Source organism: Hirsutella rhossiliensis (genome assembly GCF_020360975.1).
Source record: "Hirsutella rhossiliensis strain HR02 chromosome Unknown scaffold00010, whole genome shotgun sequence".
Classification (NCBI taxonomy): domain Eukaryota; kingdom Fungi; phylum Ascomycota; class Sordariomycetes; order Hypocreales; family Ophiocordycipitaceae; genus Hirsutella; species Hirsutella rhossiliensis.
The window spans coordinates 698942-714705 of record NW_025408676.1 but is presented as its reverse complement, the minus strand read 5'-3'; the positions used below and the strand labels follow the sequence as shown (position 1 = coordinate 714705).

At 47.2% G+C, this 15764-nt stretch overlaps 3 protein-coding genes across 3 annotated transcripts; all 3 read left to right on the top strand.

Moving 5' to 3' along the window:
* Positions 1 to 838: 838 nt before the first annotated feature.
* HRG_08364 (fungal specific transcription factor domain-containing protein) lies at positions 839 to 3011 on the top strand (the record flags this gene model as incomplete). Its single annotated transcript, XM_044866835.1, has 4 exons — positions 839 to 1349; positions 1427 to 1791; positions 1873 to 1968; positions 2226 to 3011. 4 exons carry the CDS (start codon positions 839 to 841, stop codon positions 3009 to 3011), a joined length of 1758 nt encoding a protein of 585 aa, XP_044717722.1.
* Positions 3012 to 4850: 1839 nt separating this feature from the next.
* HRG_08363 (major facilitator superfamily domain-containing protein) lies at positions 4851 to 6755 on the top strand (the record flags this gene model as incomplete). The annotated part of the gene is made up of 1 exon (XM_044866834.1): positions 4851 to 6755. The coding sequence occupies one exon, from the start codon at positions 4851 to 4853 to the stop codon at positions 6753 to 6755; it is 1905 nt and encodes a 634-aa protein (XP_044717721.1).
* A 447-nt stretch (positions 6756 to 7202) lies between these two features.
* On the top strand, positions 7203 to 8597 carry HRG_08362 (alpha/beta hydrolase fold domain-containing protein; the record flags this gene model as incomplete). Its single annotated transcript, XM_044866833.1, has 4 exons — positions 7203 to 7527; positions 7588 to 7785; positions 7891 to 7979; positions 8034 to 8597. The coding sequence occupies 4 exons, from the start codon at positions 7203 to 7205 to the stop codon at positions 8595 to 8597; spliced, it is 1176 nt and encodes a 391-aa protein (XP_044717720.1).
* Between the last annotated feature and the right edge of the window lie 7167 nt (positions 8598 to 15764).

The window sequence follows — 15764 nt, the reverse complement described above, 5'->3', positions numbered from 1 at the left end:
AAACTACCGAGGAGGTATACGTCATCCACCCCCCCATCGTGTCAGCCGAGAGCTCACACGGGACTTTGAAGCAGTATTTTCTTTGGCGACTCCCGACTCGGCAACGACAGCCTGGGTGCAGCCTAGCTCCGCCGTCAGCATCGCCACCAACAGCCACGCGGGATTCGGGCGTGTATTAGCCAATGTCGTCTACGAGAAAGGCCGGCCTGCGCACCACCCGGCCGAGGTGCCTGGGCTATCAGGCTTAACGGCATCGGCTTTGACATCCTTGGCACAGCAAGTGCCGGCGCGACGAGCACTTGGTGGAAAGCCAAGCCTCCTCCAACGGCTGCCTACCGAGTATGTACAGGGTTTCGTAAGCTGATTTTCAGTCATGTCCTGGTGACAAGCACGCGAAGTACTGAACAGCTGGTAATGTACGTGCGGGACTCGAGAAGTTTGGCATTGCCAAATCCAAACGTCGACTTGCGCGGACCACCAAATGATAGCAGCTTGCCTGTGTCACCGATGAATCCTCGAGACCGCTGGAAACGGGGCGCAAGCATCCAAAGTCGGAGACTGGCGTTGCGCGACCCCGATGGATAGGTTTCTCAGCTCAGCCGCGGCTTACGATGTCGCGTCAGACCGCCTCACTGTGCGCTTCGGTGGCACAGCCCCGAGCCAGCACTGCCCCAGGGTTGTCCCAGACGTCCACTACTCTGGAAATGGCAGCCTAGAAAACGGGCACAGAGCGACCCGGGTAACATGACCAAGAGCGTTTCTTACATCTAGACTCATCTCGCCACTTACACCCCCCATAGAGCGGGCGACAGCAGGACTTCACCGCCCAAAACCCAAGATGAGCGCTTCGTCGATCATCGCACCGAGCACCGGCCACTCCAGCCACACCTTGGCCGAGGCGAGCAAGGCATCGCGGCCCCGCTGCGCTCAGTGTCACACTTGCCGCCTCAAACGACTGCGTTGTGACGGGGGCGAGCCTGGCTGCAGCAAGTGCGCTGCCCGGGGCGTGGAATGCCTGGGCTATGGCGGCCGGCCGGTTCGCTGGGTCCTTCAGCAATCTTTCGGCCTGCCGCCTGCCGAGATCGCCGCGAGACCCGAACAGCACCAGGAGCGTGCGGCGAGACCGGCCAAAGGGGGCGCACAGCGCAAGAAACGGGGGCGGCCGAAGCTGGTCCTCATGCCGCAGCACGGCAAGGCCGACGAACGAGCCGACAAGAGCATTGCACGCTGCTACGAGCTTCGGCTGCGGTGTCATCTGCAGAGGCAGAGACCCAAGCCCGACCCTTCTGCAGGCCTGGATCCCGTTGATTACCAGAATCACCGGCGGGCCCTCCACTCTCTTCGCTACTGTGCGTCAAAGGACCCCGAGGTGGCTGAAAGGATTCAACGCTGACCTGCGTGTGCCTTCGAATGGTGGCGGGAGCAGACAACAGCTATATGTGCCCTGATTTGGTTCTCCTCGACTCGGCCACGAATCCACACAGGGTTGCCCTCGAAAACTGGCGATGCATTCCCGAGCTCATTATGGGCATTATTGTTTCCACGAGCTTGACGCACCAGGCCATCAGATGCTATGCCCAGCAACCGGGACTGGCGTCCAGGTCAGAGCTCAACGGCGGGGCTCTCGGCATCCACAGACACCACATGAGTCTGTTGCGGAGCCCTTCGATGCCCATCGTCTATGAGTATCACCGGCGGACACTCAGGGCCCTCCAGAAACAGCTGGACGACCCCAGCACACGCTATGAGGGCCCGGTGCTGAGTGCTATCGCTGTACTCATGCGAGTCGAGGTAAGAAGGGACCAAAGCTCTGTCTTGGCCAGTCCAGGGGTCGGTTTGACCACTGCCTATTTACACAAGCCACTCGGATAGATTCAGCAGTCGGCATTCGGCGCCTGGAATGCCCACCTCGCCGCAGCCCGAACTGTTATTGCCCGTCGCAGTGGCTTTGGCCGGCTCGCGACCAAGGTCAGCTCGCATACCTTGGCCAATTTCATGCTGTGAGTTGTAACCGGGGCTCGGGAAACTCGCGCCTGTCTCCTTTGGTTCCCTTGAAGGTTATTGAAGAAAGTGCTAAGTGAAGCACGCAGCGTGGACATTATGCAGTCGGTCCTGATGCCGACGCAGCTGATGGAACCCGAAACCGTTTCGCAGGTTGACTACATACCGCAGTTGGGCGCCATCTACAGCGACGGCAAAGACTTGGATTTTCCGTTTCCCAACAGCTGCTCGAGGCCATCATTCGTATCAATCTGGCCCGTGCGCTGGGCGGCGAGTCTACACCGGGTGTCGTAGAGCTAGACGCCATGTCTAGCCGGCTGCTGACGAGCATTGCGTCGTTTGACGCAGCGACCTGGACCCGGAACCACCTGCAAAAGCCTTTCTCGCCAGCTCTTGCGGATTCGTCGTCTGAGCCGGAAACCACAAAGGAGCCAGTCCCTGAAGAGAGGCTGCGGGCAGATAAAGGCGAGGCGGTCGGGACGGAACTGGCTGGGGCTCGCGAGGTGGTTCACGAGATGTGCCAAGACTTGGCCAAGGCGTTTCAGTACGCAGTGATGCTCTACTGCATCCGCACATTGCACGTTGATCGAAAGCGACGACGCCGGCGTGGTGGGCCAGGACCCATGGCGTCCCAAGCCACCGCCGTCATCCGCGAGGGCTTGGTCATGGACGCGGAGTCGGCGCGGGACTGGGCACTGGCGCGGCTTATGGATGCACTACATCGGCTCTGGGCTCGCGAGGAGGACAGGGCTCGAGGTGCCGCATGGTGTGGCAAGTTTTCATTCTGGCCGCTCTTCATGGCGGGGATGGAGGCTGGTGCAAGCGCCAGGGACCGAGGGTTCATCTGCCACGCTCTGCGTCAGCTCTGCTTTTACCTCGGGGACCCAAGCCCGCTCGATGCCGTGTCATTCCTACAGCTCGTCTGGCGCAAGACGGCGGGTGGCGCGGGAAGCGATGCACGAGAACAGCAAATGTCGTGGGACGAGCGACTTGTGCCCGCGGGCGTGTGAGGGCTGTTCTTCATGAGGCGGGACATTGTTTTCGGCCAAGGAGGTGAAGGTGGCCAATGGGCTGTTTAGCTGCGTTTTCACGGCGTTGGAGAGTAAAATGGAGTTACTAGACGAGGGAGTGTGGTGGCAAATTGGGGGCGGCGGCCACTGCAGGACAGTCACCAACAGCATTATCGGTCCCGACCGCAAGTCCCTAATCGGCCGAAAAGGTGCTTATGAGGACAGCTCACAAAGTTCATGTCTGCATGTATTTTGATGGTGTACGAATACCAGAAGTTGATGAAGTTGGTTATGCTCTGGCCCGATTTGCGCTGCCGCCGACTGCCGGGGCCGACGACCTTGGATGCTCGGCCGTAGCGGAGCTCCGGGGATCGGACCCGCTCGGCCGGCGACAGGGCAGGGGCTCCATGCCTTGTTGGTAGCTGGAGAAAATAACGCAAGGACCAGGCAAGCGGGCCGTGGCCCGGGGTTGGCTCGACCAACGAGGTGAGTCTCGACGCAGGGTGGTGATGGCTGCTTGCCTGATGGGTGGATGATGCAAGAGACTACTAGCAGAGCTTCGCTTTGCCGTATCTGCGCGATCTGGCACAACAAGCCCCCCGGGAGAGGCAGCCAATGCAGACGGCTGACTGTTGCGGTGCCAACGAGTTAATTACTGCCCAACCTAGCGAACTGACTGGCCCAAGGGCTCAAGATGAGCTACGCCCTGTGTAAGTGCGAGATGAAGGCGGGCGGCATCAAGGTGCAGCAGCCTCTCGATGCTGCAAATCAACCTCTTGGGGTCTACTTCCTCATTCGCCCTGCCTCGTTGCTTTATCAGACAGACGATGTGAGGACCGCGTCAGCCGTCGAGGAAGCCCTGCTGCTCATTCGCTGTCTCGCTGTAGGGGTGTCGGCTGGCCAGTGAGCCTGTGACTTGGAGTGGAGGCCCACTAGCCCACGCCGAATGATTCACAGAGTCATCAGTCGGTCACTGGGCCGAAAGGGGGGGGGAGGCATTGTGCATGAATTTTAGAGAGAGAGAAGGGGGGGGGGGGAAGGGGAAGAGGAAGAGAGCGCCCCTCTTGTGCGCTTTCTTTTCTTGTCATAACTGGCTACACTCGTCTCACCACCGTTTCGGTGCCTGGCGACTGTTGCAAGGCGAAGAGAGGACGAAAAAGAAAGGAAGCTGCACGCAACCACCAGTTATTTCGGGCGCGCGCCCTGCAGGAGGCGCCTGCATGCAGCAGGCATCAAGTTAATGGATGGATGAGAGGGGGGGAACGCAGTGCGTGATATAATGGCCAGGCACCGCCTCGCCCCTGCCTCGCCCCTTTCGACGCCTTGCTTCCTTCCTTTTCCGAGCGTGGTCGCGTGCTGCCTGGAGCAGCCCGACGTTTGTATGAGTCGTATGTTAAAAGGGGCAGGCACGCCCTGGAGCTGCGCGTGCCTTTCTCTGCAAGCCAAACGGAGAAAGGCACCCGCAGGTTTGCGGCTAAACCTTCCCGTTCCAGGCATTCCTTGGCCCGCCCCGCCCTCCTCCACAAGCCCGACCCCGCCATCCCATCGTCGACCTCTCTCGCTTAATCTCGCCATCTTATCTGATCGTGCATCCGGGGCCTGCTGTGGAACCGTCTGCCTTGGTCCCCAGACTCACCGAGTCACTGCTGCCCATCTGTTGGCCTTTCGCCGCCGAGCGGGACCAGGGAAGAAACCAGCATCAAAGGCGGCATTGGGGAGACGGGGTCCAGGAGCCCGAGATGACGTGGTGCTTCAATCGCAACCACCGGAGATACTTTGACGTCCGATCCCCTCGGCCTCGACGACGACACTCGGCCGTCTGATCCGTCCTCGTCCGCCATGTCTCCAACGGACCGCGAGGCGACAGAGGCGGCGCCGCTCCTTGGCCGCCGGCCCCAGCACCAGCAGCGGCCTCCCGGGCCGCCGTCACCCCTTGCCTTGGCCTGTGACCAGCAGCACCCGCCCGGGCCCTCGTCCGCATCGTCGACGCCCTCGTCCTTGTCCTCGTCCTCGTCCTCGTCCTTCAGCTCGTCGCTGTCATCGCCGTCCCCCCGCCATGCGCCGCCCTCCCGTGCCCCTGGCGTCGCTCGCATGGACGCCATGTCGTCGCAGCTGACGACGCGCGATCGCGTCTGGCTCTTTTTCGGCATCTTCCTCGTCGGCTACGCCTACGGTCTCGAGAGCCAAGTCCGCTCCACCTACCAGCCCTACGCCACCTCGAGCTTCTCGCTTCACTCATACCTCTCCACCATCAACCTCCTCCGCAGCGTCATTGCCATCGCCGTCCAGCCGACAGCCGCCAAGATCGCAGACGTCTTCGGCCGCTTCGAGGTCGTCGCCGTCTCCACCCTCTGCTACGTCGTCGGCATGGCCATCGAGTCCACCGCCTCTTCCGTCTACGCCTTTTGCGCCGGCGCCGCCGTCTACCAGATCGGCTACACCTCCATCGTCCTCCTCCTCGAGGTCCTCGTTGCCGACTTCTCGTCGATGCGCGCCCGCGTCTTCTTCAGCTACGTCCCTGCCCTGCCCTTTGTCATCAACACCTGGGTCAGTGGCACCATCACCAAGGCGGTCCTGTCCGTCACCACCTGGCGCTGGGGCATCGGCATGTGGTGCATCATCTACCCCGTCGCCTCCCTGCCTCTCCTGATCGCCCTCTACACCCTCGACGGCCGCCGCGAGCGCGTGCTCGATGGCGGTGTCCCCAAGGGCTTCCGCGACACGGCCCACTTCCTCGGCCTCGCCGAGTCCAGGGGCAACCTCTTCCGCCAACTCGACGTCGTCGGCCTCGTCGGCCTCGTCGGCGCCTTGGCCCTTATCCTTGCGCCCCTGACCATCGTCGGCGGCACCGCTGCCCACTGGCGCGATCCCCGCATCGTCGCCCCCCTCGTTGCCGGCCTCGCCATCGTGCCCCTCTTCGTGCTGTGGGAGAGACGGGGTGCGGCGACTCCCCTCGTACCCTTTGGCCTGCTGAGCGACCGCGGCGTGTGGTCAGCTCTGGCCGTGAGGAGCTTTCTCAACTTTGCCTGGGCTGTTCAAGGGACCTACCTCTATACGGTCCTCGTCGTGGCCTTTGACTTCTCTATCGAGTCGGCCACTCGGACTCTCTCGCTCTTCTCCTTCTTCGGCGTCGTCAGCGGCGTCGTCATCGGCATGGTCGTTTATCGGCTGCGACGCCTCAAGTTCATCATCGTCTTGGGAACATGCCTCTTCATGGGCGGCTTTGCCGTCCTCTGCAACTTTCCTGGCGGCGCCTCCCTGCACTCCAAGGCAGGCATCATCGGCGGGCAGGTGCTTCTGGGCCTGGCCAGTGGCTTTTTCGCCTATCCGACCCAGGCCTCGATCCAAGCATCGGCCACTCGCGATCACGTCGCCATCCTCACCGGGCTGTACTTGTCCTTTTACAACGTCGGCAGCGCGTTCGGCACCTGTCTGGCCGGCGCAATCTGGACACAAACGCTGCTGCCCGCCCTGCACTCCAACCTCGCTTTCCAGCCCAATGCCACGCTGGCCAGGGCAATCTACGATTCACCCTTCCCGGTCCTCGAGCGCTACCCCGTCGGCACCGAGATTCGGGAGGCCGTCATCGCCAGCTACCGACACGTCCAATGGCTGCTCTGCCTCGCCGGTCTGGTCTTGTGCGTACCCATGATTGGTTTCGCATTGGCTCTGAGGAACCCCAAGCTCTCGAAGCGACAGGTCCAGCAGGAGGCGCTGATGGCGGCCGATGAGGCAGCGATATAATTGGGTGATGGGAGCTTATACCGGCGGGTCGAGAGGCGGATGTTCGACTTTGCTACTCCCTTCAACGACATTTTGATAGAATATTCGGAATCAACAGAGACTACAAATAGAGCAGGCCTTGTCCTATTGGCAGTACGAATAAAGGAGTCTTGGATACCGGCACATCCCCCACGTAATGCTGAGCTTCTGCAGCACTTGTGCAACTCTGCATCATGGCCGCCAGAGCCGGCTCGTCAGCCAACAATCCGTGCAGCGTGCGGGGTCTGCTCCGGCTATCCCGGCTGCAGATGGCTGTGCGTCATCAGCCGCTTGGATGATGGCATCGCCGCGAGCGTCCACGATCAACTCTTGCCACTGCATCCTCGACTGCTTGGATAGCATCACGACGGACTGCCTTTTCTCCTCGAAGCTTGTCCTCCAGCAAGGGGGGCGAACAAAGAGTCGACAATGTCCTCCCAGGTTGAGCCGTTTCGCATCGAGGTGCCCGACTCGGCAATCCAGCGCTTAAAGGAAAAGCTTGCGGCGTCAACGTTTGCCGACGAGGTCGACTTCTCCGACGACTGGAACTACGGCGCCCCTCTGGCCGATGTGAAGCGGTTGGCGGCGTACTGGCGCCAGGGGTTCGACTGGCGCGCCCACGAGGCCAAGCTGAACGAGCTGCCGCAGTTCCAGACGAGGGTCGCGGTGGAAGGCTTCGGCGAGCTCAACATTTACCTTGTGCACAAGCGGAGCAGCCAGCCGGGCAGTATTCCGCTGCTCTTCTGCCACGGATGTAAGCGTCCGCTGAAACGGTGAACGGGACTGGGCTTGGCTGACGTCTGCTTGGCTGTAGGGCCGGGTAGCTTTGTCGAGGTTAATAAAATACTGCCTCTTCTCACGGAAGCTGATCAGGGGCCGTCCTTTCACGTTGTTGCTCCGTCGCTGCCCAACTTTGGCTTCTCGGACGGCGTGATCAAGAGGGGATTCGGCATCCCGCAGTATGCAGAGACGCTGCACAAGGTCATGCTCAAACTCGGCTACGACAAGTACGGTACGTGAAGACCCTTTCCCTACTTCCGGGGAGCACGAGACCAGCAAGCTTTCACCTTTGTTCGTTAAAGCCGTCTTCCATCGAGGTGCTGACCTCTCGATGTAGTCACCCAGGGCGGCGACTGGGGCTTCATAGTCACCAGACTCATGGCCGTCCAATATCCGGAGCATTGCCTGGCCACACATGTCAATTTCGTACCCGCAAGGCAACCGCCCACCCTCGCAAAGTCGCCGCTCCTCTATCTACAGCATGCCATCGAGCCGTACTCTGAGCTAGAGAAGAAAGGGCTCGAGCGGAGCGCCTGGTTCCGGAAGGAAGGGTACGGCTACAACGTGGAGCAGAGCACGAAGCCGTCAACCCTGGGCTTCGGCATGGCCGACTCACCCGTTGCGCTGCTCGCGTGGATCTACGAAAAACTGCACGACTGGACCGACGACTACCCCTGGACCGACGACGAGGTGCTCGCCTGGATCTCCATCTACCAGTTCTCGACGGCCGGGCCCGCGGCCAGCCTGCGCATCTACTACGAGAGTCGGCACGCCGAGATGGACCGCGTGGCCCGCGGCGTCGAGTACGTGCCGCGCGTGCTGCTGGGCTACTCCGTCTTCCCGCGGGACGTCGTCGTGGTGCCCAAGACGTGGGCGCGGACGCTGGGACCCGTCGTGTTTGAGCGGTTCCACAAAGAGGGCGGGCACTTTGCGTCGCATGAGAGGCCGGATCAGCTGGTGGCGGATCTGAGGGACATGTTTGGCGCACGCGGGGGGGCCGGCGAGGTGGCGAGGGTTTTTTCGGCGAAGGATTCTCGACTTTGAGCAGATGGGGTGCTCGAGAGGACGTCCGAGGGGGGTAACTTTCACGATTGACCTCTTCGGGTAGCCTTTGCGAGGAGAATGCATATCTATCAAGCTGATAAAATACCGCCACACCAGGCAAAATAGGGGGCACCCCCAGTGGAGGTGTTATCAACGCGTATCATACGTCCATTCTCTGCTCTGACATGTTGGAAAACCACTGTGGCGTGCGGTCCAAAGTGAAGTGTACACTCCAGCAAGTGTACTGCAAGTGGATCCTATAAGCCATGGAGGTGCTGGTGGAAGCTGAGAATATCCGACTCGACTCGAGCGTACGGCGGTTCAAAGTGCGGGTGCGTGGGCGCCTACGCAAGAGCGTGCCGCGATGGAATCCAGCTTGCGCAGCAAAATCCCAGATTGTCTTATTGTCTGTGTTGTATCGGAAGTCGTCTTCTCAACGCGAACAGTGAGTTATAAGGGGTCGACTGCTTCGAATAATCGACAGGGGTCCTGACTGAGAAACTGCATTGTAGCTCACATGCCAACTTGAAGAACTCGTGAGTTAAACTCCACTGCCTCATATGTTAGTGTTGAGGAGAGTGGGCATAAGAGGCCACAGTCATGCCTAGTAGACCTAATAGTCATGCATAAGGGAGCCTGCCTAACTAATATAACTCCCCTAGCCTAAGGATATAATATAGGCCTAACTTAGGTATAGGAATATCTTAATACCCTCCTTTAGCTAGCTATATATAGTTACTATGCCTATGTAAGCCCCTCCCTTATCTTAATAGTTAGACTAAGATATATATTACTAAATTTACCTTTCTATGCCCCTATCTTTTCTACTATACTCTTAAGCTATTACTTAATAGTTATAAGCCCGGCCTATATAGCTAGAGTATCTTTTACCCGCCGATATTACCTTTAAAGCTATTTACGAGCTATTAACGCTACTATAACGCTTAAATTATAGTATTAAGGTAAGGAACCTAGCTATATTAAGGGGTATTACTAGAAATATATAAATTATATATCCCTTAAAGAAGGAGATTACGTATTAAGTAAGACCTTTATTTTCCTAAGATATTATTAAAGGAAGTAAGAGGGGATAACTATATTATAAGGTTAAAGGAAAGCCTCGATTAAACCTTATAAATTAAGGGGATTAAATTATAGGCCTAGACTTATAGGATTTAGGAATATACTAACCTAGATAGTATAAAGTAGCTTAGATAGCCCTAATAGCTAGACTAAAAGTAATTTATTATAAATCTTAAAAGGAGACCTACTTAATAAGAAGATAAAGCTAAGGCTATATTTCTTATAAGATAAATAAGCTATAACGAATAATGCTAGGATATAAAAGACTCCTTTTATAACCTTAAGTAAGGATTCTAGCTATAATTTAATCGCTATAAGGTCTAATAGAAAGCCTTAATTATACTTAAATTAATTAAGAAAACGATTAATAAAGGGCTTTAATAAGCAACCTTAATATATAATAGCTTAAGAGAGAAAATTAAGGAATTAAAAAAATAAGCTCTAGTATTAAGGGTAGAAGAGAAAAAGCTAATTTATAAGAGATATATAGTATTTATTAATAAAAGAGGCATTAAAGACTAAAAGGCTTAGGTAAAATAGCTCGACTAAATTATTATAGATTTATAAGACCTTAAGGTTAATATACTTAATAGTATAAGAATTAAATAGGATTTTCTTATAGTAGTAGATAAATAAGACTTATATTAGTCTATAATAGTAAGGGCTCTTAACCTTTATAGTAAAAGAAATAGTAAAGATTAACTTTCTTAAAAGAACTTAATTACTAACTTTAAATAAGAATATACCTATAAGAAGAAGTTATAACTACTTATAAAAAAGGAAAGCGTTAATTAAATCTCTAAGAAAGTAAATATATAAGCTAGAAGCTTATATATTAGCTATAAGTAGTATATTAGTAGCTTAATAAGCTAGTAGGAAAATTACTACTTACTATAAGTAATATATAATAAGAAGCCCTTATTAAGCTAGAAATATAATAATCTAGCTAAATAGAATATTAAAGAATAGCTAAAGAACTATTTAAATAAGAAAGTAAAGTACTTAGCTTAAACCTTTAATTCCCACCTTAAAGAAAGAGAGCTAGTAGATACTATTATTAGTAATAATAAGCTAGGAAAGACTATTAATATTATTATAAAGTATAGCTTAATTTTATAGTTCTTAGAGATATCCCTTAGTAAGAAGGACCTAGGAAGCTAAAAATACTAGTAAAAGAAAAAGGAAGAAGGAGCTAAAAAGAGGTATAAAAAAGAAAGCAAGGGAGAAAGGGAAAGTAAAAGTAGCGATAGCTTCTTATTAAGGTAGTAAGAGATAAGATAGATATACCGGTAACGGCTAGAATAATATAAAGGCTTTTACTATATATAGGCCTAGACTAAGGTCTAGGCTAAGTCTATATATAAGCGGCCTCTACGTCTATATAGGCTAGGCCTATACTTCTCTTTCTTTTCCCCCTTATAAATTATTAACCTTTTTTTAAATAAACTATACTAAAGCTTATACCTATACCTACTTTACAATAGTATAATTTACCTTTTATTTTACCCTCTTTCTATCCCTATATATAAAATAGCTATTTTAGCTGCTTTTAAAGCTAACGTTTAATTATATAGTTTAGTTAAACCGCCTATACTAGTAAATATATATATAAAATATCTATACTTCTATAGTTATAAAATTAAAGTAAACGTAATACTTAGTTCGCCTAAGTAATTAAGAGCCTCTTATAATAGTAGGGCTTTATATAACTAAGAGTAATATTATTATACTTTAATAAATTTAATAGCACTTTTATAAAGCTTAAGCTATAGCTACTTTATATAAAAGTAAAGCTTTATATTAATAGCGCTATAATAAGGGATATCTATACTTAATTTAACTGTCTTTATATAAGCTTATCCTTATACTTATAAAGGTATCTATTACTATTTATATATATTAGTATAAATAGACTAGCTAACCTTTTTATAAAGCTTTATATTAATTATAGTAAACTTAATATAGCTAAGTTAGTTATAAGAATATACCCTTATATTCCTATTTTACTAATATAAAGAAATAATAAGTATAGGGGGGCTCTATAGAGTAAGCTAGTAAAAAGAGGCTCTATAAAATAGTCTAAGGGAATAACCCTTAAAGATAAAAGACTTCTACTAGATATCTATACCTTCCTTTAGGAAAGGCGGGTTAAGATAAGCCTATCCTAATAAATAAAAATATGCATAATATATATAAGTTAATTACTAGCAGAATAAATACCCTATTGCCTATTTTAGACTAGCGGTTCTAAAGATATCCGCGATACGAGAATAGGTAGGGCATAGAACATTCTAGTTAAATCTACTACTTATACTAGAACCTATAGTCTTACGTTAACTATCACGTAATAATTAAACTATCTACTAAGTTAGGAAGACATACTATATATAGAGCTTTTTAAGCACTATAGAATATACTAGAAAGCTAACTAATTAGTCTACTAGTAGGCGAGCAATAGTCTATAAAAGACAAAGGATTTCCCTAGGAGTAGTAGATAAAATAAGTAAGTTTATAAGTAACTTTTATAACGCTATTCTTTTAATATATTATTTAGCCCCTTATATACTCGTTATAAATTCCGGACGAAATCCTACCCTATACTCCTTCGACCGATCTTTCCGCTTACGTTATCGATTACCCGATTCTGCGCTTATTGCTTATACCTTCTTATAGGTTATAAGCCCGGCTTCTCTATAAGTCGGGTAATAACTTCGAAAAATCTTCGAAATTCCAATACTAACTATACGACCTCGAATTATCTAAAATAGGCTCTAAGGATAAGTTCGAATTTGCTAAACTTAAGGGTAGTTCTAACTATACTTTCTAGGCTATTCGAATATAGGCTCTTTTAGTTAAAGAGAAGCTTTCTACTATTATATAGCAAGAAAATTACTCGAAAATAGAAGAAGCACTTACTTTGATTTTTCTTCGTATTAAAGATAGTCCTTTAACCTAAATAAAGTATATAACAAATGCTAAAGAGGCGTGGGATAGGTTAAAAAACCTATATAACCCTATTTCCTTTACCTCGAATTACCTACTTATAAAGGAGCTTTTTTTAGAAGCTTTTAATCTAGAGTCTCTCTCTAGTAGTCTTATAGACAAATTTAAGAGGACTAAGTCTCTAGAAAATCCTCCTAAGCAGGCTTTCTTTACTAAGAAGCCCTAGAAAAAGATAAAAATTGCATTATAATGCACTTACTATAAGAGGAAAGGGCATCTAGTTAAAGATTGCTACTATCTTTACCGGAAAAGGCCCTAAAGGCTTTTCTAAAAATTCAAAAAATTAAAAGAAAGGAATACCTTCTAAGAGGCCTAGAAAACCTTCTATAGAAGGAAATCCAATCGAATTAGACTCTTACGTCGATAAGAAGACGAAAAAGCCCTCTTCTCTATATATATCGGAAGCAGAAAAAATAGAAATCGATAATTAAACGGACGAAGAACCGGAAATCGATTTTTCTATTCCTCCTCCTACCCCCGGAGGATATAAAAGCTCCGAAGAAGAAGCAGAGGTATATATCTCTTCGAATATCCTTAAAAAAGCCGTATTTAATAATAGGCAAATAGGACCTTTAAATTCCTCTCGAATTAAAGACCTTATATATAAGGTAAAAGAGAAGGAAATCCCTTATAAAACCTTAGAAAATAGAAATTTCTATAATTTTATATATAATACCGGTACTACTAGGTATATAGTATCGGAAAAGAAATTCCTTATTAATTTTCGAACTATCTCTACTAAGGTTAATTAGGGAAAGGCATCCTATATAATTGTTAAAGGCTGCGGAGATCTTCTTTTTAGATTTCCGAAAAATAAAAGGCTATTTATCTTAAGAAACTGCCTTTTTATACCCGAATTAAGGGTAAATATTATAAGCTAATCGTATTTTAAAAATACTTATGCCTTTATTAATAGCAAGGAAATTTTCCTGCTAGATAACTAGGCTAAGATTATATCTAAAGGAAAACAGTAAGATAACCTTTATATCTTCTTTTTAGAAATTCCTTTCTTAAAGAAGAAGACATTCCTATATAATATTAATAATATAAGGAATAATATAAAGGACCTTAACTTTTATTTATAGCATTTAAGGCTAGGATATATAAGTCTTAAAGCCTTACTAGAAACCTTTAAAAAATATATAATAAAGATATAACTATCCCTAAGAAGGATATTATAAAAATAAAAGAATACGAGGCTTATATTAAAGCAAAGGCAACTAATAAAAGGAATAAATCCCTATCTAATAAGGTATATAATTACCGTAATAGAGTTACTATTAATATTTAGGGCCTTATAAGAACCCCTACTTATAATAAATATACCTCCTTTATATCCTTTTTAGATATAGGGATAAGATATTTAGAAATATCTTTAATAAAGTCTAAGGTAGAAGCCCTAGATAAATTCTTAGAATATAAAGCCTTAGTTAAAAATAACCGGGATAATATTACTATAAAGGAAGTCTTTTTAGATAACGAAAAAGAATTCCTATATAAAATAAAACCCTACTACTTAAAAAAGGGAATTAAATATTATACTAGCCCTCCTAGGACTCCTAAATTAAACGGAGCAATAGAGAGGATTAATAGGACTATTTTAAATAAAGTCCGAGCTATTTTATTTATAGTAAAACTACCTAAATATCTATAGGGAGAAGCTATTCTAATAGCAGCCTATTTATATAATAGGACCCCTTACTTACGAATAGGCTTCTAAACTCCTATAGAGAAGAAGGAAAATAAATCTCTAGCCTTAGAAGACTTAGAGAAAATTAAGACCTTCGAAGTACTATTTATTATAAAAATAAAGACCCCTTAGATAAGCTAGAAATAAGAGCTTATAAGGGTATTATTATAGGCTATACTAAAAATGCTTATAAAATATATAACTTTTCGAAAAGAAAGGTAATAATTTCTAGAGATATTATTATCCTAGAAAATAAATTTATAGAAAATTAAAAAGAAGAAGACCTTAAGGACTTCGATTTTAATACCTTACCTTCTATAAATAAGGTCCGGGATAATTATTTATAAAGGGAACCTATATATAAAGAAGGCAATAACTCTTCTTTAAATAAAGAGGAAAATAACCCTCTTATAGAGAAGGAAGATAACCCTTTTATAGAGTAGGAAAACAACCCTCCTATAGAGAAGGAAGATAACCCTCTTATAGAGAAGGAAGATAACCCTTTTATAAAAAAGGGAAATAATCCTCTTTTAAAAACGGGATTAAATAAGGATCTAAAAATCCGTATTAATATACCTAAGAAGCTAAACGGATTTTATAAAGACTATATCGTATACCCCGAAATAAATACTATATTAAATAGTAAAAGTAAAGAGATTATTCTATCTTTCCTAGAAAATAAGGATCCTATAGAGCCTAAAACATTTAAATAGGCCATAAATAGCTTAGAAGCTATAGAATAGAAAAGAGCAATATTTCTAGAAATAGAAGAGCTCTTAAACTAAAATACCTAGGAATTAAAGGCTCTTCTTAGTAATAAGGAGGCCCTAAACGGCCGTTAGGTTTATAAAATAAAGCGGGATAATAATAATATTATTATTAAATATAAAGCCCGCTATATAGTATAAGGATTTAATTAGGTCTATAGCCTAGATTATTTAGAAACCTTTTCTACGATAGTAAGACCTAAATCTATTAGAATGCTACTTATAATAGCTATTTCTAATAATTATACTTTACTATAATACGATATAAAAAATGCCTTTATATATACCGAAATAGATATAGATATTTATATAAAAATCCCTATAAGCTACGAAGAGCTAATACTTAAGGACTAGTTTAATAAAAACTAGTATAAGTATAATATTAGCTATTTATAGTTTCTAGAGCTATATAAAAAGAAAAGGCTAGTAGTAAAATTAAAGAAAGCATTATACGGCCTTAAATAAAGCCTAAAGCTCTAGTATAACTATCTTAGCTCTATATTAGCTAAGATAGGATTTTCGGCCCTTCCTATAGATAAAGGGGTATTTATAAATACGTAATATTAAATTGCGATAGCAATCTATATAGATAACCTCCTAATAATAGTGCTTAATAGAGGTATA